Here is a 23,576-nt window from a genome sequence, read left to right as displayed (position 1 = left end):
CAGTGGGATACATTAAAACCACATACCAGAGGCAAGGGTGGTCTCGAGGTTCGGCAATTTGAATGATGCTAGACAGGGTGATGGAGTAATGATGATGCTGGTATGGTAAGGAGGTCTTTATGTACACTGTCGCAAGTCATGTCTAAGCACAATTTCTCAAATATCCTCAAATGGAATGTATTTATCCTTCATTGTTAAAATTGACAAAACATTTTTTGAGTTTTACTTTATCTGCAGGAATCTTTTTTTGCATGCACCATTAAAATACTTTCTTACTTTCTACTTATGAACGATATTCATTAAAAATTACTTTCCAAACAATTGATAAATTCCATTGCCGTCAACAGTTTGATTTATTCATAAAAGACCTGCTATTCATAAGGCGACCCAATGAATAGTAAAGCCAAAGGCCGAGAAGAAGATTTGCAAAGGAAGAATATTTCTTGTCGAGTGTATTGTACCCTCATTCCGCAAATATCAAATCATCTCACCCGGACACTTTTCATGGAACACAACATTTGCCCAATGGGGAGGACTTTAAAAAAAAGGCCTTTGTTGAGTTTCAGAAATAGATCATAGAGGAAATTTTTAGTTTGACAGAAAAGAAACTACAGGCTGATGCGCAGTTTGGGTTTTTAGATGCTTAGTCCAAAAAATGCATTTTGAGAAAGTCCCTTTATGCTTTATTGAAAGTCAGTGACTGATATCTATAGAAGTGACATTTTTGTACATGTAAAAGATAAGGCACTTTCCTCAAAAACACAGTCAATATGTTTTCACTAGGATTTAATACATTTTAAATGAAAACTCAACAAAGAGCCCTGTCTTTTTCATGGCAAGAGTGGGTTTCATCCACTTACAATCATTTCTTCTGAGCATTTTACTAGTAAATTCATGATATATATTAATGTTAAAGTTACACAGCATACCACGATTACAACCAAAACAATCAAAGCAGACAACACACATCAGTAAAACACTGGATACTTAATCATCAAACCATACTTACTTACATGTAATGAAATGTAATGATGCATACGACTGTTCTATGCTTTATAAACACACAAAGCAATATGTTGTTTTAATTACTTAATGATTAAGAATCATACTAGCAGAATAATTAAAAAGGCAACATGTCCCGTCAATGGGAAAGGGAGAGTGAAATGGACATTTATCGAGGCAAGAGTTGTTTCTTGATGGAAAGCAAACCTTGTTTGTTAGCATATCAAGCAAATGCTTTTGAATTGATCAACATTTTCAAAGATGTGTGTGCGATTTCCTTTATGTGGTTATTTTCCCAAAAAACAGTAAAGGTTCTACACAAAAGAAAGGTCACTGGAACAGGCAGAATATTGGACGGTGCAGATACTCTGGACAAGGACAGACTGCCACTGGGGCAGGAGTACATGAACCGTGGGACAAGTGGGCACAGACAGACACACTGAGCCAAGGGTGCACTGGGACATGAAGATAGACCTGTAGGCAAACGTCAATCAAACGAGGCATGGAGCAATTCGAAAACTAAAACAGGAGCACACACAGACTGAGGTAGGGAGTCACTCACAATAGTGGGCTCACAGCCCATATAAGCAAAACACTGATGAAGAAATAAAGAGACACCAGGACATGGTTACACAGACACTGGACTAGTAAGATACAAGTACTGGGGCAATATTAAAGTGCCCTTCTGACAAAGAGTCATAGACACCCGGCTCTTAAAATGATTGTAATTTATATAGTGACAAGGCAATGCAGCATTTAGGAAGACAGGGACATACGCAAAAATACACAAGGACGGGGACAAGGGTATACAGGTATTGAAGTATACTTTTTATACTATTTAATCTTCACCAGATAACACCCAGATCTGTACATTAGGTATTAAGGCACACGTCAACCGAGATAATTACTTTCCATTTCAACAGTTTTACATAATTGCCCTACTTTTGAATAGAGTCCACATATCAACCTAGCATACAGCATGGCCCTGCATGGCATGTTTAGGGATGATCAAGGCTTAATGGATGCTGTGCAAATGGAATGGGAATTAAAGGAAGATTTTGCACAACCTAGTGAAATGCTTGTATGTATGCGATCTTATGTATATAGCATAACCCAATCTACAAAGTAACATAGTGCTCTACTGGCTGAAATTCAAAGTGAGTGACAGATACAGCAAGCACTGTGGAGGGAATGACAAGAAGGCTTGAGATACCGAGGAAGAAGGGTGCAGGTAAAAAGTCAGGGGGCAGGTCTGGAGAGGGGGTCAACTGAAAGATCTACCAGTTTAAACTAATTGAAGGAACACATTTACAACAGATGTGGGATAGAGGGGCAGAAGGAACTGAAACCCTGCAGCTTGGAAAGCAGGATGGGGATCTCTTTAGGTTTGCCAGGAGGTTATACATGCATATATTTTTTTTACTCAGGTACTAGTGACCCCTGACTTAAAATGGCTTAATAATTTGCCACTGATATTTCTCAGGCACTCATAAAACAACCACAACCCTACTACAAGCAAATACCTGACAAATACTGCATAAAATGCTGTCCAAATGAACTTACAAATTTGTACGCCGTCTTAACAGCAGGAGTCGCTTTGGTCATAGCTGTGTTGATGAGTGCACCACCTTTCTGTTTGATACAAATACATATTTATTAACATACAAGAAAAGAACTCAACAAAACAAGCGCTCACTGAAAAACATTTGTAACAATTTTTATTTTAGTCTTCTGAAGGTGCAGACGTAGTTCTATGGATGTTGACAGTGCACAGTGCTGTGGTGATAGGACCCTAGAGCACAATGGGCTTATGCAAATTTGGTGACACTGCTGGATTGCATACAACTGCAGGGTTTGTGCTCAAAGGAGATTGGTTAAGAGTCTGGAAGTGGATTTTGAACACTTTGTATGAATTACACACTACAACGAATCATAAATGACAAAACAAGTAATAATAATGTGACTAAATAGGACCGAATTCTGAGTTATGGTAGGCAAAGACAGATTCTTGTGCCTGTCTCTGTAAGTGGTCAGGAGGTGAGTTGGAATACATTTCAAATTAAGTGGAAGGGCAAAGAGAGAAACCTTCTACACCAGTTTATGCTGATGAAGAACGGGCCTGCATTGTGGGCTGTCTGCCTTGAAAAAATGATCTATAGAGAACTACCTTGTAGTAAATAATTCGATAACAGCTACTATAGTCCTTGGGGCACGATTATGCAAAGAATGTAATGGATGTACTTAAGGCCTGTGAAATTCAGCTGAAAAGATCTTTGATGTTACGTAAACTGTTAATAGGAATACAATAAAAAATGTTACCAGATGTTGTATGAATGGCCGTATCCACGATTACAAAATGTATCAAGCACTGTCTACTGGGGTGCTAAGACCTACACTACTAAAACAAGTGTGTGTTTATTTTATTTCTCAGCATCATGAGGTAGTAAACCATTGTACACCACAATGCGGCCACGTCAGAGTGCTTTGGTATAGTTATACATGTATGGGGGCGGAGTATGGTTAACAATCCTTGTGGATGAACCAACTAGCCAGTGAAAAGGTAGAGTCCGCTGAGGAGAGCCACCCCAGTGGAATCCTGATGAAGCCCGAAGTGTTGGTGCCAGTACCCAGACTTGGATGCCTTTACTAGCAGGAATAACCAACAAGTTTCCAATTTTAACAATTAACATGTGGCACAGTCTAACCACATCCCAGTGGTAGGATTTAGGGACGTCCTGTATTTGAAATAGGTGTTTTTATTTTAAAGCTGTAGTGGTAGTGTGTTTTATAAGGGAGAACATTGCATATTAAGACTTCTTCCTTCAAATTTCTTAAATCTAGGCATCTTAAAAAAAAGGGAGGGACCCTTTGGAACCCAAAGGACTAGGATGCAAGCAGAAACTCAAAACAGAACGTCCTTTGGGAGTAATTGAACTCTTACTTCACAATATCCCACCACACATAAAATCCTCTTTTAGCCCAACACTCAGAAAGGCATACAACCTAAAAGATCACTGTTGAGACCAACAATCCATGTATTGGTACAGTATCAATGTATGAGTTGTAGGTTCTGTACCAATACATGGATTGTTGGTCTCAACAGTGATCTTTCAGGTTGTATGCCTTTCTGAGTGTTGGCCTAAAAGAGGATTTTATGTGTGGTGGGATATTGTGAAGTAAGAGTTCAATTACTCTCAAAGGACTTTCCTTTATGAGTTTCTGCTTAAATCTAGTCAGCCATATTGTGAGTAGATTTCTGATTGGAAGGTTAAGTAACAAAGACCTTAGCGAAGTACACCACTGTGCTGTAATGTCATATTCTGTGGCTGAGACAAGTGGTTTTGTCATCTGCTTGTTTCTCTTGTGCTGTGCCTCAGTTAGAGAAGACTGACACTGCCCGTTGAGCACTGAGGCTAACAATTATGCTTTATTCGAGGCAATAAAATTAGAATTCACACTGAAACTTAGATGGGGTATTGTCCTCAGACCACATATGATGTGACTGGATGATCTAAAGCAGGGTTATCCAAAGTTGGTCCTGAAAGGCCAGATCCAAGCCAGATTTGATTTTTAAGATAACTATAGTTATCTAAATGGGGATATGGTAAAAATCTGGCATGGATCCCGCCTTCCAGGAAAGACTTCGGCGAACCCTGATCTAAAGCATGCACAACACGGTAGGCTGCAGGCACTCCTGAGGATGAGGTTGAGAAAGCATGACTACTCCAATGCAGGTGGTTTAATCAGCTCTGTATGGATTAAGGGGATCAGATTCCCTCAGTGAAACAGTTATAGTGCGATCCATGAGTAGAACAACATTTAAATAGTTGCTATAGCTTTCAGAAGGGAACATACTTAAGCTGACATTTTAATGCTACTGTCTGAAGAGAGCAGTTACAGTTTCCACCACCTCTTAGTACACAATGAGATACAGCCATAGCTTTGGATCACATTAAAGCAAGAAGACAAGGGGCATTATCACCATTGTATCAACCAATCAGCATTTGTATAGAGCAGCACTGTCATCCCTAGGGGTATCTGGGTGCTGTGGATGCGACATCTAAATAAAAGTCAAAAACAAACAGAAAGAGGCAAAATACAGGTCAGAAATTAGCAGAAAGAGGCAAAATAATGGTCAGAAACAAGCAGAAAGAGGCAAAACACAGGTCAAGAAAAAGGAAGAATACAAGTCAGAAACAAGTGGAAAGATAGAATACGGGGCAGAAACAAGCAGAAAGAGACAAAACAAAGGGCAAAAAAGGGCAAAAAGAGACAAAATAGAGGGCAGGAGCTAACAGAGAAGAGGCAAAAAAGGAGCAGAAAACAGAGACACTAAACCCAAGCCAGCAGATGGCAGCGGACTGCGGGCAAACTGGACAGGAGGACTGTTGCAGGGGGAGCTGGCCTAAGGATTTAAGGTTTCAGTTGGAGTATGTGCAGATATACCATAAATGAGCGTCTAAGTCCAAAGGAGTGTGAAGCTATATCCCGATGTCTGCGTTAGGCAGTAAAGCAGGATCTGCTTTATGCTCATATACTGTCAAGAATATATGATAATGCTGCTGAGCGGGTTATGAATTACGTACTATTGATTCTTGTGTTGTCAGTAGTTTATACATCTATTTCAGATGATCTTTATCGGATGATAAATCAATATTGCAGATTTAGCTTACGTGAATGTTTGTATTATTAGTTTTGAGTGGGATGAAATAATGTAATAATTGGGTCCTGTATAGAAAGATGCGTCTGTTTGCATCATAAACTAGAATAGCTCTCATTGTTCCAGCTACACTGAATCCAGAACTGTACACGATAAAATACTCATTATGTTATTAACACATATTATCAGCTCATTCTAACACAGTGATGTATTCTGCTAACCGTACATCATCACAAACTGTTGGTATCTTAAACAAAGTACAGAAGCTCGCCAAAAATAAAATAAACAGTACATCCCATCCTAAACGTAATCTGCTTTTCCATTTCCTCTGCTCGGATACTGCTGACATCAAGATTGATGCATTAAACTGAAGCGAGTTAAGTTCAGTGTTGTTTGCTGTATTTACTGACGGTGATAAGGGTTGGAAGTCACAGAAGAGTAATTGTGCGTTACTGCAAGGGCTAGCTGCGTGCTGCATTAAATCCAGGCGATTTCAAATCCTGGGTTTTCAAAGAGCTACTGCAAAACCAAACTGATAACATTCCTATCGAATCTGCCGCCACACCTAACTCAGGGGGATGGAATGTGCCGCGAGAACAGCACAGCCCCTGGCTACACCAGCAACTTTCCATGCCTGGCCCACATTCTGCCACTCCGCGGACATTCCCAAAGTGAAAATGTCCGCAATCTGCAGAAATACCAGCAGCAACAGATACTTCACACTGTGAGGAATGTACACCTCTAAGCAAAAGAGAGACTTCTGAAAGAAAAGTAAGCTCAAAACTGGTTCAGCACAAACATGTAAGCAACACACCTGCAGACCTTCCTACTGCAAGATACCATGGCCCAGATGAACAGCCATTTAGCATTTATTAAGGGGCCAAATAGCTATTTCAGCCAATTTAGAAATGCTAAATGGCCTTGTCAGATGTACAAAGAGCCAAAACTGGTCACAATTTGCGATTTTTACCTGGCAGAAATCGGAAATTGAGACAGCGATTTAGGAATCGTAACTAGGGTTATTTGCAGTTCCTAAAGTACTTGTATATATCATTTCCTAAATGCAAATTGGGCATTTAGGCTATGATAGTTATTACCTTTGACTTGAGGTCAATGGTAACCATGTGTAAAATTAAAAAATGCATTCAAAAATGCATTTTTGTATGTGACATGAAGCGCACATTTGGCTACTTACATGTGCCCTAGGACATTTGGGGTGCCCCCAATAGGAAATTGCAATTTAGGGAATTAAAACTTTTTCCTATATTGCCAATAGGTAGGATTGCAAAAGCATTTCAAATTTGCGCTTCCCTAATAGTGATTCCTGCTTTGTAGGAATCGCTATTAGGGAATCACAAATTTAGTACATATCCTTTTACATTCATTAAATATCGATTTCAAATGAATCGCTATTTAAGAAATGCAAACGGGAAGCTTTGTACATATGGGCCCATAATTTTAATCAGTAGAAAATATAATTATCAGCCCAAAGCTTTGATATAAAGAGGGAAGTAAATTCTTCATAAACTCTGCATACCATTAACTGTATTTCGAAAAGAAAAAGCTTTGTAAACTGATTTTTTTCACTGAAATGCTAATACACCCATTGATCTTTAAATCCTTTAGTTTTACAGAGCAGAATCATAGGAAAATAAACTCTGGTTATTTAAATGTATGCAAAGGTAATACATCCATGTAGCTTTTGCAGTCAGTACTCTGTATATAAATTACACTGCTGTATACTGGTCATTATTAGCTGAGGTAACACCTGATGGAGCAAGAATTCGCACGTAAAGCGTCTTGCTTGTATCAAGAACCTCAAATAATGTTAATAAAATATAATCAACCTGTTCGTGTTACTAATATTGCACATTTTACATTACACGGGGTGTCCCAGTGACGCTTGCTTATGTGTTTACTCATCCTAATACGCTTGCCACTAAAATGGCTGCTGCTACGCGGGAATTTCTTCTGCGCATGCGTCGGTCATACCCATGTGACGTGACGTACTCGCAGTTCTGGTGGGAATCCTTTGCACTTGCGCATTAGCAATAAGATGGCTGCTTTATGTTCTCACATGCCGAAGCTTGCACTGCAGCTCTCCGCTATGCTGTTTGTCTGCACTAATCCTAAGGCTATAGTTATTATAAAGTAATGGGAGTTATATAGGGATTCCTGGTATACAGTGTACGCCTTTATTTCTGTGTTCTAAATTGTTTTCCTTTACTTTTCATGTATCGAATCTTTTGAGCCTGGGAGGTGCTTACTACTCCATCTTTGAAGTCCCTACTGCGCATGTCACCCTGGCAGAGGGAAGAAAACCTTGCACCAGTGGAACCCAGCCAGCTCGCTGCCACAGCCAAGATGCTCCTGGGAACCGACCTGTGACCCAGCAAGACGAAGCTGAACTGTACTGCAGTTGTAACAATTGTATATGAAAATTGTATTCTCCATTGTTCCATGTAGGAAGCATGTCATGGGAACCCCAAAATCAATAGGCGGTCCCAAAAGATGTAAATTAGGGCTTGAGAAAGTCAAATCCTAGTTGGTGTGATGACCTGTCCTTACTTTTGACCAATCGAAATTGGGGATTCTTACACTTGCAACATTTGGGGGGTGGTACACTGACCCGAAAACAGTAGAACTAGCCTAGGTTTAGCTAGAGATATTGTCCGACTTGTCCGAATAGCTGACTTGTCACTGACCCAACGCACTCAATAGCCGATCCAGAAACAGAGGTGCTGCGGAGCACTCTGTCCGACTGACTCAAAGACCCATTCGGGGTTTTGAGAATCTTAAGTGCTGGCGAAGCACTTTGCTGGGGAATTCGATAACCCAATCGGGGTTTTGACTGATAGCTGCAGAAAGGGTGTAGCGCAGGCGTTGCAACTGAACTGCGGGTGCTGGTCTTACCTTGGTGATCCTTATCCTAATCTGGATTTCCTGTCCTGGGTTTCCATTCTGCACCTGCTGGCCTACTGGCGACTGTATTCCTTGGGGGTCCTACTGTCCTTAACTGACCCGTGGCCGGGGTTGGTCTCCACACTGTTCTAGGTAAATATAAATTCTGTGCAGGAAATACACTTACGTTCTTTCTTGCTCTCTTAAACTGCTAAAAGTCTGATATTGCATTGTGTTCCTTTTCTTACCCACCCTTTACTGTCAAATGATAAAGTCCTACATTATAGTTGTTATTCAAGCATGTTCCATTTTTTTCCATCCTATAAGTATATTCCTACATACAGTTCATAAAATATAGATGTTCCTTTTCTTTACCCTCCTTTAGCCAAAGTAAAGTGATTAAAGTAAAGTGATTGCTCCGGAATATTAGCGTGTTCCACTTTTTACCTTCCATATAGCTACATTTTTCCTTTGAATCTTCTATAGATTTATTAAAGTTCTCCTACTTTGCCCACTTTTGAGGGGTATACAATCTGTGACATTCTAGCATGTTCCTTATTTATCCCGTCCTTTAGTTACTCCACATCAAGTCTAAATTCCTGAAAATTCTTACTAGCATGTTCCCTGTTCTTACCTTCCCTTTAGGCTTCTAAATGGTTGGTCTTATTATTTTCTTACACGGATATACCCTTTTTATGATGTTGGTTATTGATAGCTTACTCACTGTTAACTTTCTGCTTGCTGAGATTGATGAAGATTAGATAAAGTCTTTCAAAACTTCCTGAGTCTGTGGTTATTACAAAGAGTGCAAATATTATAAATGTTAGTGTATTTTGTGGCTGCTTATCTTTTACAGCTAGCTCCCTGATCCATTGTGGTCATTAGGTACCCGTTACGTGGATTGGTAAGTCGGGTACATTGGTAACAAATAGGAAGGAAATGGGTAACTGGAAGTAGAGTGTAAGGTTACCCGATTACTAAAAATGGTGAATTAAATTTATGGGCCGAAAAGTGCATATGTTAAAAATGATAGTCGGGTGACCTGCGCGCTCTATCACACCCACTCTTCACCAAAGAGTATGTAATGTGATTCAGTAAGAGAAAACACTTTTCTGTACCTTAGACAAACCATAAAACTGAAAAATAATCCAACGAGACAGCCCAAAGCCGCAGGACTGAAAGGAGTGGTGATGCTGTCAATCAGCATACCTGGGGCAACGCTCTGAGAGATCCTGCAGATATCACATTCAATTTCGTTAAATGACCTCAGGCCCGAGCCCACACCTACTGGAACTGTATTTAGCATGACACATCTCTATTCTTTACAGATGTAGATGCCATTCCGCAAGCAGATCACCCCAGTCCCGCCCCTTTAATACTTCCATAAATACAGATAAGGTACTATTAACAAACTTCATTTGTAGAATTTTTAGTAGTACTACAATGAAAATACTTGAGTTTTACAAAATGCTATTGACTAACCAACGGGTGAAGATCTACACCTCTGCCTCTCCAGTCTTATGTGCAGAGATCTTCACCCTGACTGTAGCAATCTCCGCACACATAGGTATATATTTCAGTAGTAAATGTGGGTGGGTCAGGTGAGTGGCTGGGAAATGCTTACTCCTAGAACAGCTAATGAGGGTTTAGGAAGGGACATGCAAACACACAGAAAAGAGTAAGCCTGTTGGTGACACAAACTGCACTTCTATAGTTATTACAGCCAAAAAGCACCCAAAACTAAAGTAAATACACTCCAACTCAGAGCTAGAATAAGTACAGCACAGCCCAAGGCTGACCACTGATACTATAACACCTAAAATAGAAACCCATGCAAAAAGAATTAAAATAAATTAATGTATTTAAAAGTTGAAAGAATATACTTATATTTATTTTAATGTTTAAAAAATATAGTATAAATTTAAAACATAGGTATAAAATATTTTCATTAATTTTGCATGTAAAGGTATATTTCTAATTAATAATTACAATTATTTCTACACATCATTCTCAATATATAAAATATATCAATTTAACTTTAGGTACTTTTTATTGAACCTTTAGAATAATACATTTTAATTTATTGTACTTAAATTAATTAAATATTTACTTCAAAATAAGGTTAACAATGCTGTATTTTTCTAATGTGTTTTACTTTTAAAATACATCTATAAAGTTAATTAACAATAACATATTGTTACTGTTATTTACACTTTAATAAACTTAAAAACGTTTCCTTTACTTTACCTATGAGGAAAGTGAAATATGTCAAAAAGGCACTACTATTAGTAACTTTACAGTTGTATATGACATTTCTACTGACTCTACTCCTGCTTCAGGTGGTGGGACATTAAGTCTACACTTTTGAGTAACTTTACGCTCATAAATGGTGAACAGCCTTAAGTAGTGTAGTTACTCAAAAGTTAAAGAGTGTAGATTTTCTTAAGTATAAGTTTACATTTGTGAATAGGCTACGCAGTTTAAGAAATGTGTCCACTGACTTTAGCAGCCACCTAGAAAATATTTTCACTGTTTCATTGGGTAACCCATCCAATGTAGAAACTTTCCTGTTATAAGCGACTATTTTTACTCAATTGATGATGCATAGCATTCTTACGCCAGAACAGACCTGTCCCACCCTCACCAAAAACCATAAAGAAAAGCATACCTTTACTGTGTACATCCACTCCCGGTAAGATTTTGAATTTCCTGTAAGTATTAAAACAGCCATTTTGTAAATTGACGAATTTGTCTTTTTTTCTTCATCAATAATAGGTTAAATCAAAGTGATTAATGATACAACTTTACACAAGTACTCATTTGTCCCACTCTATAGTTTCTCGAGGATGGTTAGTATGTGAGTTTAGATAGAAGACTGAATTGCAGTGGCAGCAATACATGCTTTTGTCCATAACGTTATGTGGGGCTTCATATCGTTGTTATTTATGTTTCCAACAGTGCTCTCAATCTATACAATAAAAGGAGGATATATAGAATAGTATAAGACATCAAGACTGCCTCCTAGTAATTGTGAACAACTGGTTCCCTCTCTAGCCTCTCGTGTCGATTTTCAGCCATTATTCACTAGCACCCTGATGTAAATACTGGCATTTAGGAACCACGAACCTGAGCTTTTGTCATCACACCAGGGTGGAGGTTTTACATGGTCTTCTTTTTAATGCATCAATCTACTCCAAAGCATTTTTACATTACAATATGTCATTTGAGTCTTCCCTTCAAAGTGACTTTTCAAGCCATTATCACACTGTAAAATGTTGAAATATTTTGGGAAATAATTCTTGATATGTTAAGCTTCTTGGCTGCAGTGGTAACGATCCCTATATAGGTTATATTTCAAGTTGGACTTTTTTCATCTTGAGTTTTTAGTTTTGGTTACACACAGTACATCACATTTTCTTTTTTTTTTTGCTTCTCAAGAAGCAGAGTTACATCTATGTTTGTGAAAGATTCTTTATAGAATTATAGTTTTCACAGCACAGTTTTGCATTTTGAATTGTTCTCTGCTTTATTATTTCCTTCTTACTACTGAGAACCCATTGAATGCTATGCTCCCATACGGGTAGTAATTGGATGAGTGTAATAGAGGTCAGATGAAGTTTCTTTTCTAAACAATATGGTTTTCAAGTTTTGATCTTTCCTTTTTAAATTAATATCTAGATCATACACTTCAAGTAAACATTTTATAGTAAATCAGGTAAAATATGGCCTTGTTCAGTACTTTCAAGATGGTGGCTAAGTCCAGTAAGGATATTTACTGCAAAACCCAGATGAAATCGAATCACAAATGTGTATTTTACTCCGTTTATGTTTTAATCTTATCTAGCACTCACCATTTGGTGCATATATTAATCAATCAATGAGTAGATCTGTAGAGCGCTTATCACCCATGAGGGCATCCAGACACTGGCAAGGCCAGTTGATTAGACAAATAGCCAGGTCTACAGGGACATTTGGAACTCTGAAAGAGATGGGGCAGTCCGAAGATGAAAGGGAAGCGTATTCCATGTCTTCCTTGCTAGGTAGAAATACTGACCTCCACATCTGCTACATCGGATGCGGGAAGAGGGTTAGAGAAAGGGAAGCATAGTGGAGGTGTCTAGTGGGCAGATGAATGTTCAGCCAGTGGTTCAAGTAAGAGAGTCCACAGTTGTGTAGTGCCTGCAGGGGTATGCATGGGTCAGGAGCTTGAACTACCATTTTTTCTGTACAGGGAGCCAATGGAGTTCCCTGAGGTAGGGGTGCTATGGGTTCATCTAGGGAGATTCAGGATGAGTCTGGCTGAAGCACTCTGTAGTCTTCGGAGGAGGTGAGCTGCGATCCCTGTGTAGAGAAGGCTGCTGTAGACCAGTCGGCTGGAGATGCAGGCCTGGGTGATGGCGAGTCTTGAGCTTTGGGGTAGTAATTTAAATATCTTACAAAGTATGCAGAGGATGAAGAAAGTGGAGGAGAAGACTTGAGTTGACCCAAGTGGTCATGGTTAGCTTTTTGTTCAGAATAATGTGTAGATTTCTAGAATGGGCAGTGGGGTAGGAGCGGGTCTGAGTTCTTAGGGCCACCAGGAAGAGTCTCATGGGGAGCTTTTGTTTCCAAAAATCAGTACCTCTTTCTTGTCCGAGATGAGCTTCAGACAGTTTTCTTTCATCCAGTTGACAACATCTGTAATGCAGTAGTGGAAGTTTGTCTTGGTGCCAGCGGTGTCTTTGGAGAGGAGGATGAGTTGTGTGTCATCGATGTAGGATATGATGTTGAGTCAGTAGGTGATGAGGATGCTGGCCAGAGGTGTCATATAAGAGTTGAAGAGGTTGGGGCTGAGCAACAATCCTTGGGGTACTCCAGAGATGATTTCCTTGGGTTCAGAGGTGACTGGTGGAAGGCAGACATTTGGCTTTCTCCCGGTGAGAAAAGAGGTGATCCATCTCAAAGTGACTCCTTGGATGCCTATGTTGTACATCATTGTAAAGAGGGTGTGGTGGGAGACCTTGTTAAAGGCTTCCGAGAGGTCTAGGAGGATCAGAGCCGCAGTCTCTCCTCTGCCGAGTAGGGCCTGGAAATTTCGGTAACCGTGATGAGGTCTGTCTTGGTGGTGTGGTTGTTACTGAATCCTTATTGGGTGGAGTCAAGTAAGAGGTTCCATTCCAGATGTTAGAAGAGTTGTTAGTTGATGGATTTTTCATACTGTTGAGGAGGTTGGTAGTGTTGATGTCATTGTGGTCATTCAGATGAAAGTTGAGGTCGGCGGGGAAAATTTACTTGTTGGAATGTATGGCAAGGGGGCTATGAAGTCAGTAATGAAGTTGCAGAAGGGTGGACGTGGTCCTTGAGGATGGTAGGTGAGAGTGCCTCTGAAGGTGGTTTTGCTGTCTGTTTGGAGTCGGCAAGTTGAGATGTTCCAAGGCTAGGGTGATGTCAATTGTGGTGGTACATTGGATGGATTCCTTGTGTATGATGGCAATCCGTCCGGCAGGCTTGTTGATACAGTCGCGGTTGATGAACTTGCATCCTTTGGGAATTGTGGTTGCAATATCGGATGCAGAAGTGGGGTTGAGCCAGGTCTCAGTGAGGAAGAGGACATCGGTGTGACAGTGGAGATGAGGTCACAAATCTAGGTGGTGTGTTTGCATAGTGAGCGTGTGTTGAAAAGGATGCATGCAAGTAGGTGTTTTTTGTTTAGGTGGTTTCTGTGGTGTGTTCGGGGTGTGGCTGGTGTGTGTGTGTGCTGTGGCAGAGGGGGCAGGTGAAAGGTCCTATTGTCGAGAGTGGGTCAGCGGGGTGGCAGCATTTGTAGTGGTGTCCAAGATCAAGGGTGTAGCAATCTGTGATAGTGTATCTGTGGGAGGGCCAGGGGTCACGGCGCTGGGCACGGTCCAGGCATGGACAGGAGCAAACGGAATTGGCTTTGGCATGCCCGCTACATGCGTCGGTGCACAGTCGCACCAAGGCCTGCATTAGACAGGTCCTGGGGTGGGTGGGGTTTCTGTTGGTGGGAAGAACGGTGAACGGAAAAACCCAGGCAGCGACAGTGTGATGGATCATGCTGTAACAAGCAGGAGCTGGAGGCCACAGTGGAAAGCCAGGTGCCTACTGATGCGGTCGCAGTCCTGCTGCATTAAGTAGGTCCTGGGGTCGACAGGGCTTCTGGTGGCGGGAAGAATGGTGAGCAAGAAAACGCATGCAAGAAAACCTGGGCGGAAAAAAACAGGCAGCGGTGGCATCACTGGATCAAGCTAAACAAGCAGGAACTGGTGGCCACGGGCAAGTGTCAAGCTAAGTGTCCAGGTGCCTATTGAAGTGGTCTCGCTGCAGCCTGCATTAGGTAGGTCCTAGGGTGGCAGGCCCGGACTGGCCCCCCGGTGCGCCGCAAGAGTGGTGGCCAGTTTTGGGCCCCTGGGGGCCGTTTTTGTTACAGGGCCGTTTTGGCAGCGTTGCTGCAAAAACGGCCCTCTAACAAAATCGGGCAAAACCCGGGCCTGGCAAAGAGCGAGGTCGCACCCCCAACCCGGGGAGGGGGGGCCGGTCGAGCACTTTGCCAGGGCCGGTTTTGGTTCCCAGTCCGGCCCAGTAGGGTGGGTGTGTAACCTGTTGGTGGGAAACACTGTGAGCTGGAAAACTAGGGTGAGAAAAGCCGGGTGGGAGCTGTGTCACTAGATCAGGCTGAAACAAGCAGAAAGTGGAGTCCACAGGCAACTGACAAGCTGAGTGTCCAGGTGCCTTTTAATGAGAATATGATTGCTGATTCTTATTGACCTATACAGTTTTAATGAACTGAAATGCGAACTGATTTGCTCCATGTATTTTGGGATTATTTTAATTGATGTCCTGTATCTATAACCGCCTATTTATAAAGTATTAATTACAAAATATTTTTTGTGAAATACCTAGCATGAATACTATTTGGATGTGAATATCAGCCAATGTTCATAAGGTTTGAATGATAATCAACTGTAAACTAATAAAATGTAAAATCCCACCATGCTGGAGTAATTATACATGTAGTTCGCCAGTTCAATTTAAAATTTTGTAAAACAAAAGGTTCTCTTTGCCATTGCAATGTAAGCTATGTGGCTTAAATGGGAAAACAACCTTGCAAATCGAATCCAATATATTTAACGGTGGAGCACCTTATTTTTTAGAGATACAGAATAAAAAATGGCTCTTCTGTCCTAGATTAACAAAAGCAAAAGGAGCAGTGGAAACCCATGCTACACAAAATAATGTAAAAAAAATAATAATAATGAGACACATCAAAGTGCAATGCGAAGGAACTTACACAATAACGAGCAATTGTGCGAATGTTAATTTTTTAAAGTATCAATAAAGATTGACTACTACTTACATTCTGAGTATTTCAGTCCACGCAATTATTAGAAGTATGAAAATAAACAATGACAACTAAGGCTCAGTGATCTCCTAGTCCTCTCAGGGTATGATAATGTGCAAACTGATAAAATATGCTGTGCAAGATACATTATTTAATAGTATGTATTGGGGACACCTACGGAAGCATTTATGCTGATAAAGCAGACAATGCAGCACGAGTCTTGCTCGCACCCATCAACAAATATTTATGAGGATATTTACAGAGAGCTCGTTTATCAAATCTAAGAAATTCAAATTTTTAGATAAACAATGAAATACAAATACTATATAACTGGGCAACAATAACAACAAACAGGTGAAATTGAACTGTGGTTAAAACCCTGTACAATACTTTACAACGCTCAAGTGATAACTGCGATAAAATGATGTTAAATGTACCTCAAAGTGCACAGCTCCATACTTGCCATTTTAAATCCAGACTGCTCTCCTCTGTGTATTACATCTGTGACGGTTCTCATTTGAAATTATCAGATATCCCCACAATTCTTACAACGAGTCACAGACTAAGTCTTCAATGGAATCCTAGAAACCTTATACAGGGTACCAAAAGCAACAGCGCTTGGAGTACCTACCAAAGGCAGAGTGTGCACTGCACAATGAGTAAGCAGTTGTACAGAATTAAGTTTTCTGCCCAGCTATGGATTTGCCTATTTCCTCATACATTCTACCATCTGCAGAATATCTTTTAAATTCCAACCAAAAAGAAGGTTTAAACATCACTAAATAGTCGAACAGATGGAGCATTGCAGAGGCAGACACTCTGCAAAAGTTAACTCATCATATTTCAGCTGTTAATAGCTGTATGCAAGAATTAAGCAGGAACTAATCATGTGAAACCTTTGCTCAGACAGTGTTGATGTCCTTAATTGATGGAGAGAGGTAGACTTGTGTCCGCAATATGAAATAGTCTTCTTTAAATGTGATTTAAACAGGGTAGAAATACGAATTCTTTCTTTCTAAAGAATGTGTTTTGCTTGATCATTCATCATGCAAATGCATGTTCCATCACTGATACTGGTTTCAAAGCAATATTTATTTTAAGAGACCAATCAGAATGCAAGAAACTTCTAAACCTGTACTTCTGATTTTTTTTTACTATCTGACATCTTGAGTCTTAATAAACATTCTAGAAAGACAATGTTTCTTGATGAAAGAGGTTCTTCTCCGAACTTATTGTGTCGACAAAGAGTAAAACTAAGAGAGAGATCAGATATTGATCATTACAGGGATATGCAGAATAAAATAGGCACACATTTAATTCCATGAAGCAAAAACCTGTAGGCTAGTTTTCTGTAGAATGCTAGATGATATGTTTCAAACAACAGAGCAGGACAGGGACAGCGGCTCCCCCCGACATGTGTTGGCCTATATTGCCCTACAGCAAAGATTGGCACTCAGAGACCTATCCCTGGAAGAAAGAACTTTCCGTCTCTGCTGGAACCGAACACAAAAACGGGTGGGAGTTAAACACCTATACGCACCTCAGATCCCACTGGGCATGGTGACAGCGCTCCCACATGGCGGAGATTGGTCGCGCCTGCAGTGCTGGGAGGAGGCAGGGCTACAGATGCTGGGGGACTTGTACGACGATGGGGCACTGACCCCGTACCAAACAGTGCAAGAGCGCTACGGCCTTCCACGGGGGGACTACCTACTGCACGCGGCAGTGGTGCGAGCCATTCAAGCACATTGGGGTGAGGGGCTAGCGGAACCACCAACGACGATGGCCTGCCAGTACACTATGATGTCTGCGGGTACCTACAAGGCGGTCACATGTCTCCATTCCAGAATAATGAATGAAACCTTGCAGCCTTTGACCGGGCTGAAGACCAAGTGGGAACTGGATCTGCAGACAGAAATCCCAGACACCACATGGGCGCAGTTGGTGAGACGAGCTAGAAAGAGCACGAGGAAAGCACGATTCCAGCTAATCCACTTTTATATTCTCCACAGGGCCTACCTTACCCCAGGCAAAATAAGGAAATACTTTGGGGCGGAGGAGGCAGCTTGCCCACGCTGTCATAGAATAGGAGCGGATCTGACCCACATGCTCAGAGACTGCCCTCACCTAAAGGATTACTGGAGGGAGATTGGTGACACACTGAATGAAGTGGCAGATAGGGACCTCCAATACGATACAGCCGTCAGCATTCTGCACTGGTTCCCACACACGCCCAAAAATAAGATGTCAAGCAAATTCATTGACATGGGCCTCCTATTGGCCAAAAGAGAAGTAACCAAGGGATGGAAGTCGAAAACGGGCCCCACGCATTGGAGGTGGCTGAATGAGTTCCTGAAATGGGCGGCGAGCGAGAGCACAATCAGGTACCAATTGGCACGCCGCAGGGCAGACGAGAGGGCTCAGTAGGCGGCAATGGAGTGGGAAATCTTGGTGCAAGCCCTGCGAGATAGCGCGGTCGAGGAGGAGGAAGAAGAGGGGGAGGCGCCAGACAACGCAACCGAAACACACATGGCAATAGCGCCCCCACCAGTCACACACACCCAGTAGACGTTTATGATATCCTGCTAGTCACTACACGGACATACATATTCTGGCTAGGTGCAGTGGGGACACTTGGGGGGAAGGGGCATGTAGGGGGTGGGGGGGAATTCTAGATCAGTGTAGAGCAGAAGAAGCGAGTACTACATGAGACACCGGGGGGGGGGGGATGAAAACCTAAACGTAGGCAGCGGATCTCCTCATACGACACACACAGCGACTGACGAGTGTAAAGATTTTCTTGGTTATATGTATCGCCGCCCGGCCTTCCGGATGTGGGCTGAATGGCTGTGTATAACGTGCAGATACACGGACAAGGGAGCGAGATCTCCGCGCTGATGACAATACTCCTGGTTGAAGTGCTGTGACTTTGGTTCTGCAATAAAAACGTTTTTAAAAAAAAAAATGATATGTTTCAAAAAATTATTCTACTAAGGAGTTACAAGGCACAGTGTTAATAAAATGGCATTTCTCCGCAAGAAAAAGTCATTATTTGCTGGTGAATAAAATTTTCAAAATAATGTAGTAAGTGCTTGTAAAAAAAAATTCCGAAGGAACCAACAAATCAGTCTTTCAACTCTGCCACCAGCAAACTCTTTTCCTAACTCCGAGACTTTGCGTAGACCAACCCACGATTTCTTCTGACATTTTCTTACTCAAGTCTTTTTTTAATTAAACTGTTCGCTTGGCCCTTTATTTTGGAGCAAATAAATGATACCTTCTACTCTACTTTCAGTCCATTTGCTCAGCAATAAAAACATGTTGAATTACCTGTTTAACCAGGGGGTTCTTGAAGGAAGTGCTCCTGTCTGTCTCTCCAACCAAACCCCTTCGACACCTAAGGTTGACCTAAATCTAGAAACTTTTAGGGGGCACCCCTCTAAGTACAAGGATCCATCATCTGAAATTAAATACTTTTACATCGAAGCAGACTTTCTAAGATATTAAAGCCATCAAAACTCATCTTTCCAGGCAAATCTTTGGGCTTGCTCATAATTGACTTTGTGTTATCCCTAAACCGTCTTCATTAATATGACAGAGCATCCAGTGCCTCCACCTTTTTCCTTGTAGCTGACATTTCTTCATTGTACATTTCTGTGAAATGGCTTGTTGACAACTTTATCGCTCTACAAACCAATACAATAAATAAATAAAATAATGAATGAGGTGACAAAGGTGTGCTTTGCAAAGGAAGGTGTACCCGAGGAAAAAATTCAAACTGTGTGCTTTTCATCAGAGAGAACAGTCATCTTGGGTTGAAATGCAGGTTTTTGGGTTATCTGAATCAAACTGTAAGAGTAAACATACTTACAGCCCTTCAACATGTTTCCACATACAACCTCTCAACACGGGGAGGCTTTTACTTGTCGTACAGAGCCACTCACCTCACCTCACCTTCTGATCAGTATCAGGCTTTATATTTTTCAATAAACACCCATCCTACGGAAAGGTTTCTCTGGTGTACTTTGCTATTGGCAACCTGGTTCTAGGACATCCTTCAGCCAGGACTTTAGTAATCTCCTAGAGCCCTACCTGGAAAGAGCTAATTTCACACTTCTCTGTGATTTTAATTTCCATCTGGATAAAACTCTATGTAACAACACATTAACTCTCCTGGAAACCATGAGCTGTTGCGGTTTTACGTAGTTGGTTATGTGTCCCCCCCATTAGATGGTATCTTCTCTAATGATCAGTGAATTAAGATGGGAGAGCCTTCACCTCTCGCCTGGTCAGATCACTTTGCCATTCCGTTTAAATTAAGGGTCTCAGCATCATGCAATGCTATATCTGAAAACAGGAAAGTGGAGGATAGGAGAAATCTCAGTCTCATTAGTAAGGAGGCACTCACTAACCTCCTCACAAACGTCCAGCTCGCTGGGCACTTGGATGGTAATTTGGCTGCAGCTGAATTATCTAAAAAGCGGTCATGGACACTTTAGTGCCCATGAAAAGACACTACGCAGCAAGAAAAAGGCCCTTCTCTCTCTGGTTCTCTGACAGACTTAGAAAGCAGAGGCAGGTGTGCCGTAAACAGGAGAGGCTATGGTGTGTAGATCTAGCACCAGCAGGTAGAGAGCTACATAAACAGCGTTTGAAAGAATATAAAGCTGCTATCATGGAGCAAAAAGGAATGTACTACTCAAAGATCACAGAGTCAATTAAATCCTCCAGAGAGTTTTTTAATATCATCAACTCCCTCACTTCCCCTCCCGTTACAGATCCATCGGAGTCTTCACAGGAGCTCTCTGACAGATTATCAGTCTTCTTCCGTCCCAAAATCACAGATATATACTCCCTGCTGGAGGCAACCAATTCTAAAGGGGGGCTATCTACTCTGCCTGCACTCCATCTTAATGAATGTGCCACTGGAGAGAAGACACCCAGGCTACTTACTTTCCCTAGCATTTCACCAGAGGTTCTGGACCAGTTACTAGAAGGAGTTACCTCTGGTTCCCCTCAGGATTCTTGCCCCCTGAATGTGTTAAAATTTGGCAGAGATGCTAGTATCCCCCACCTTACCGCTGTTCTGAACGTAGCCATCTCAGAGAGGCAATACTCCATCTCCTGGAAGTCTGCAGTGGTTAAGCCACTCTTAAAATAGCCTTCACTGGACCCCACAGAATTGAAAAACTATCAGCCGATTTCTCTACTACCGGTCCCAGCTAAGATTTTGGAAACCTATTTAAACTCTCACCTTAGTGCCTACTTAAGGGACCATCAGATTCTCGATGGTTCACAACATGGCTTTAGAAGCCACCATAGTACGGAAACAGCACTGACTGCGGTATTTAATAATATCCGTACCCAGGTCACACTACTTTGCTGGTCTTGCTTGACCTTACCGCAGCTTTTGATACCCTATCTCCGCTGAGGCTTGTTGAACATCTCAGGGAGATAGGGATCGGGGGCTCTGCCCTGGGGCTCCTCGCTTTCTTCCTCAGTGATTGGACACAAACAGTGAAAATGGGCAATTCTACTCAGCTTCTATTTCCCTATTGTGTGAAGTCCCTCAGATCTCCTCCTTGAGCCCGACACTATTTAATATCTATGTTGGCCCGCTGGCAAAGATGGTGAGTTTTTTTGGCGGAGGTGTTGTCGTATGTTGACGACACACAAATAATGGTGCCCATTACTCACAGCATTAGGGACTCCGCCACTAATTTTGAAAATTGTATGCAGGCAGTCTCATCCTGGATGGTGTAAATTGTTATGAAACTGAATGGAGAGAAGACCGAAGTCTTGATATTTGGTAACCAATTGGACATCTGGTCCAGCGATTGGTGGCCGGACACACTGGGCAACTGCCCTTGCCCTGTGTCCCACGGGAAGAACCTTGGGGTCATAGTGGACAACTCTCTTTCTTTGAGCCTGCAGATTAGCAGGGCAGTGTCTACTTGTTTTGGGATACTTAGGAAAATCTCCCAGTTCCTTTTGCTTGCCTCACGTAAACAGGCTGTCATCACCCTAGTAATGTCCAGATTGTACTACTATAATGCCCTTTATCTGGGCATTAACAAAGGACTGGTGCAACGCTTGCAGCTTGTGCAGAATGCTGCTGCCAGGTTGGTAATGGACTTGCCAAAATACCACCCAGTCTCAGCCTCTCTCCTCACACTGTATTGCCTTGCTTCGGACCGTAGAATTCTTTTTAAAACCCTCTGCCTGACCCATAATGCCTACTATGGCTTGGGTCCTGATGGCATTAAAACAATATTCCAGCGTTATGTTCCCATTAGGGATCTTAGGTCCACAAACAAAAACCTTCTAGCAGTGCAGAGGTTTAAAAAGGCAAAATGGGGCGCTAGAACTTTCTCTACTGCTGCGGCTAAACTGTGGAACTCCCTCACGGAGGAACTCTCTGGGCAGGTGTCACTCTCCCTCTTCCGCAAGGCCTGAAAGACCTGGCTCTTCACATATACCACTTTGGGCATGACCTCTCCTCTCTGTACATCGTTCTGCTACAGAGCCTATCACTCTATAAATGTTTTATTCATTCTATAAATGTTATATTCATTCAACTAGCTCAGAATAAGGTGATCTTATTGTTTCTGTCTATGCTCAAGTGATGAAAGCTTGCATGAAAAGGTGAAAATGTAAAAGGAACTGTGTTTCATGTTCAAGAGCATAGTATATGGAATTAACACTTTACCTCCACTGAAGCCACCAAAAGTAATCTCCTCTTCAAATGCATCTGTAAAACCCCTTCCTGCATTCAGTTTTGTTAGTCGGCCATCAATAAACTGCAATAGAAATTACATGATTTAAGCATTTATATTCTTGAGATAAAGCCATTTTCAAAGTTGCACACAGGAAACACTCATTTTGACATAGCTGGTAGAGGAAAATTTCAATTTACATGTCAAACTATATTCCAAAGCTTCAAAATAATGCATTCATTAAAGTCCAAATGGGTATAATTGAGATTCATTGATTTCTAAGCAAAATAATACAACATATGATCACTCCACCACACCATCTAGGTTGTAAGCTGAGTAGATGCCCATTTTACATAGCAAGAACCCATTGATTGATAAATATGACTGCATAATGCAAATTCTGTATATAAAATTCAGATAGATTTTCCCTTTTCTGCTCAACATATGAAACACTAATATTACCGACAGACATGCCTTCAAAAATAATAAAAATGACTCCTGCCGCTTCAGACAGTAGGGGCTTTTTGAATTTCCTCCAAGCTTCTAGTAGCATTTAGAAGCGCTGCAATTTCTATTTAGTGAACTTCACGGCTTTATAAATTATACCAACTAATTATTATAGGTAAGTAGCAACATGGCCTTCAAATTGAAGCAGTTTATGTAAAAACATTGTTTAATTCAAGCAAATTAGAAACGTCTGTACAAAAAAAGCAGCTTAAAGTATCCAACAGCATTTCATTGGACATGATTGAGAATATTAGATTGTTTCACCGACAGACATATAGTGACATTTTTTATTTAAAAAAGTGAAACCTGACATCATTCCCCTTAGGAGGAGGTCCAGAGTAGCGTGATGCAAAGCTTGTTTACAAATCCGTGATTGCGCTGGCTGCCCAGGTGCCATGGAATCCCAAACCACTATTATTCGGACCCCCTAGCAAAGAACCATCGCAGGCCA

The 23,576-nt window shown here is 41.4% G+C and overlaps 1 protein-coding gene across 2 annotated transcripts in view; it reads right to left on the bottom strand.

The window, feature by feature from the left end:
- Positions 1 to 23,576, bottom strand: part of DENND1B (DENN domain containing 1B) — a 1,337,878-nt gene that overhangs the window by 175,251 nt on the left and 1,139,051 nt on the right. For both annotated transcript variants that reach the window (XM_078644012.1, XM_078644002.1), the window contains 3 exons: positions 22,612 to 22,702; positions 11,232 to 11,272; positions 2,566 to 2,634 (listed from right to left, as the gene is read on the bottom strand). In XM_078644012.1, coding sequence (XP_078500138.1) covers positions 2,566 to 2,634; positions 11,232 to 11,272; positions 22,612 to 22,702 — 201 coding nt within the window. The remainder of the gene's footprint in view (positions 1 to 2,565; positions 2,635 to 11,231; positions 11,273 to 22,611; positions 22,703 to 23,576) is intronic.

Source organism: Lissotriton helveticus, chromosome 1_1, assembly GCF_964261635.1.
Source record: "Lissotriton helveticus chromosome 1_1, aLisHel1.1, whole genome shotgun sequence".
Lineage (NCBI taxonomy): Eukaryota > Metazoa > Chordata > Amphibia > Caudata > Salamandridae > Lissotriton > Lissotriton helveticus.
The sequence above is the reverse complement of the archived record's forward strand: the minus strand, read 5'-3'. Positions and strand labels throughout refer to the sequence as shown.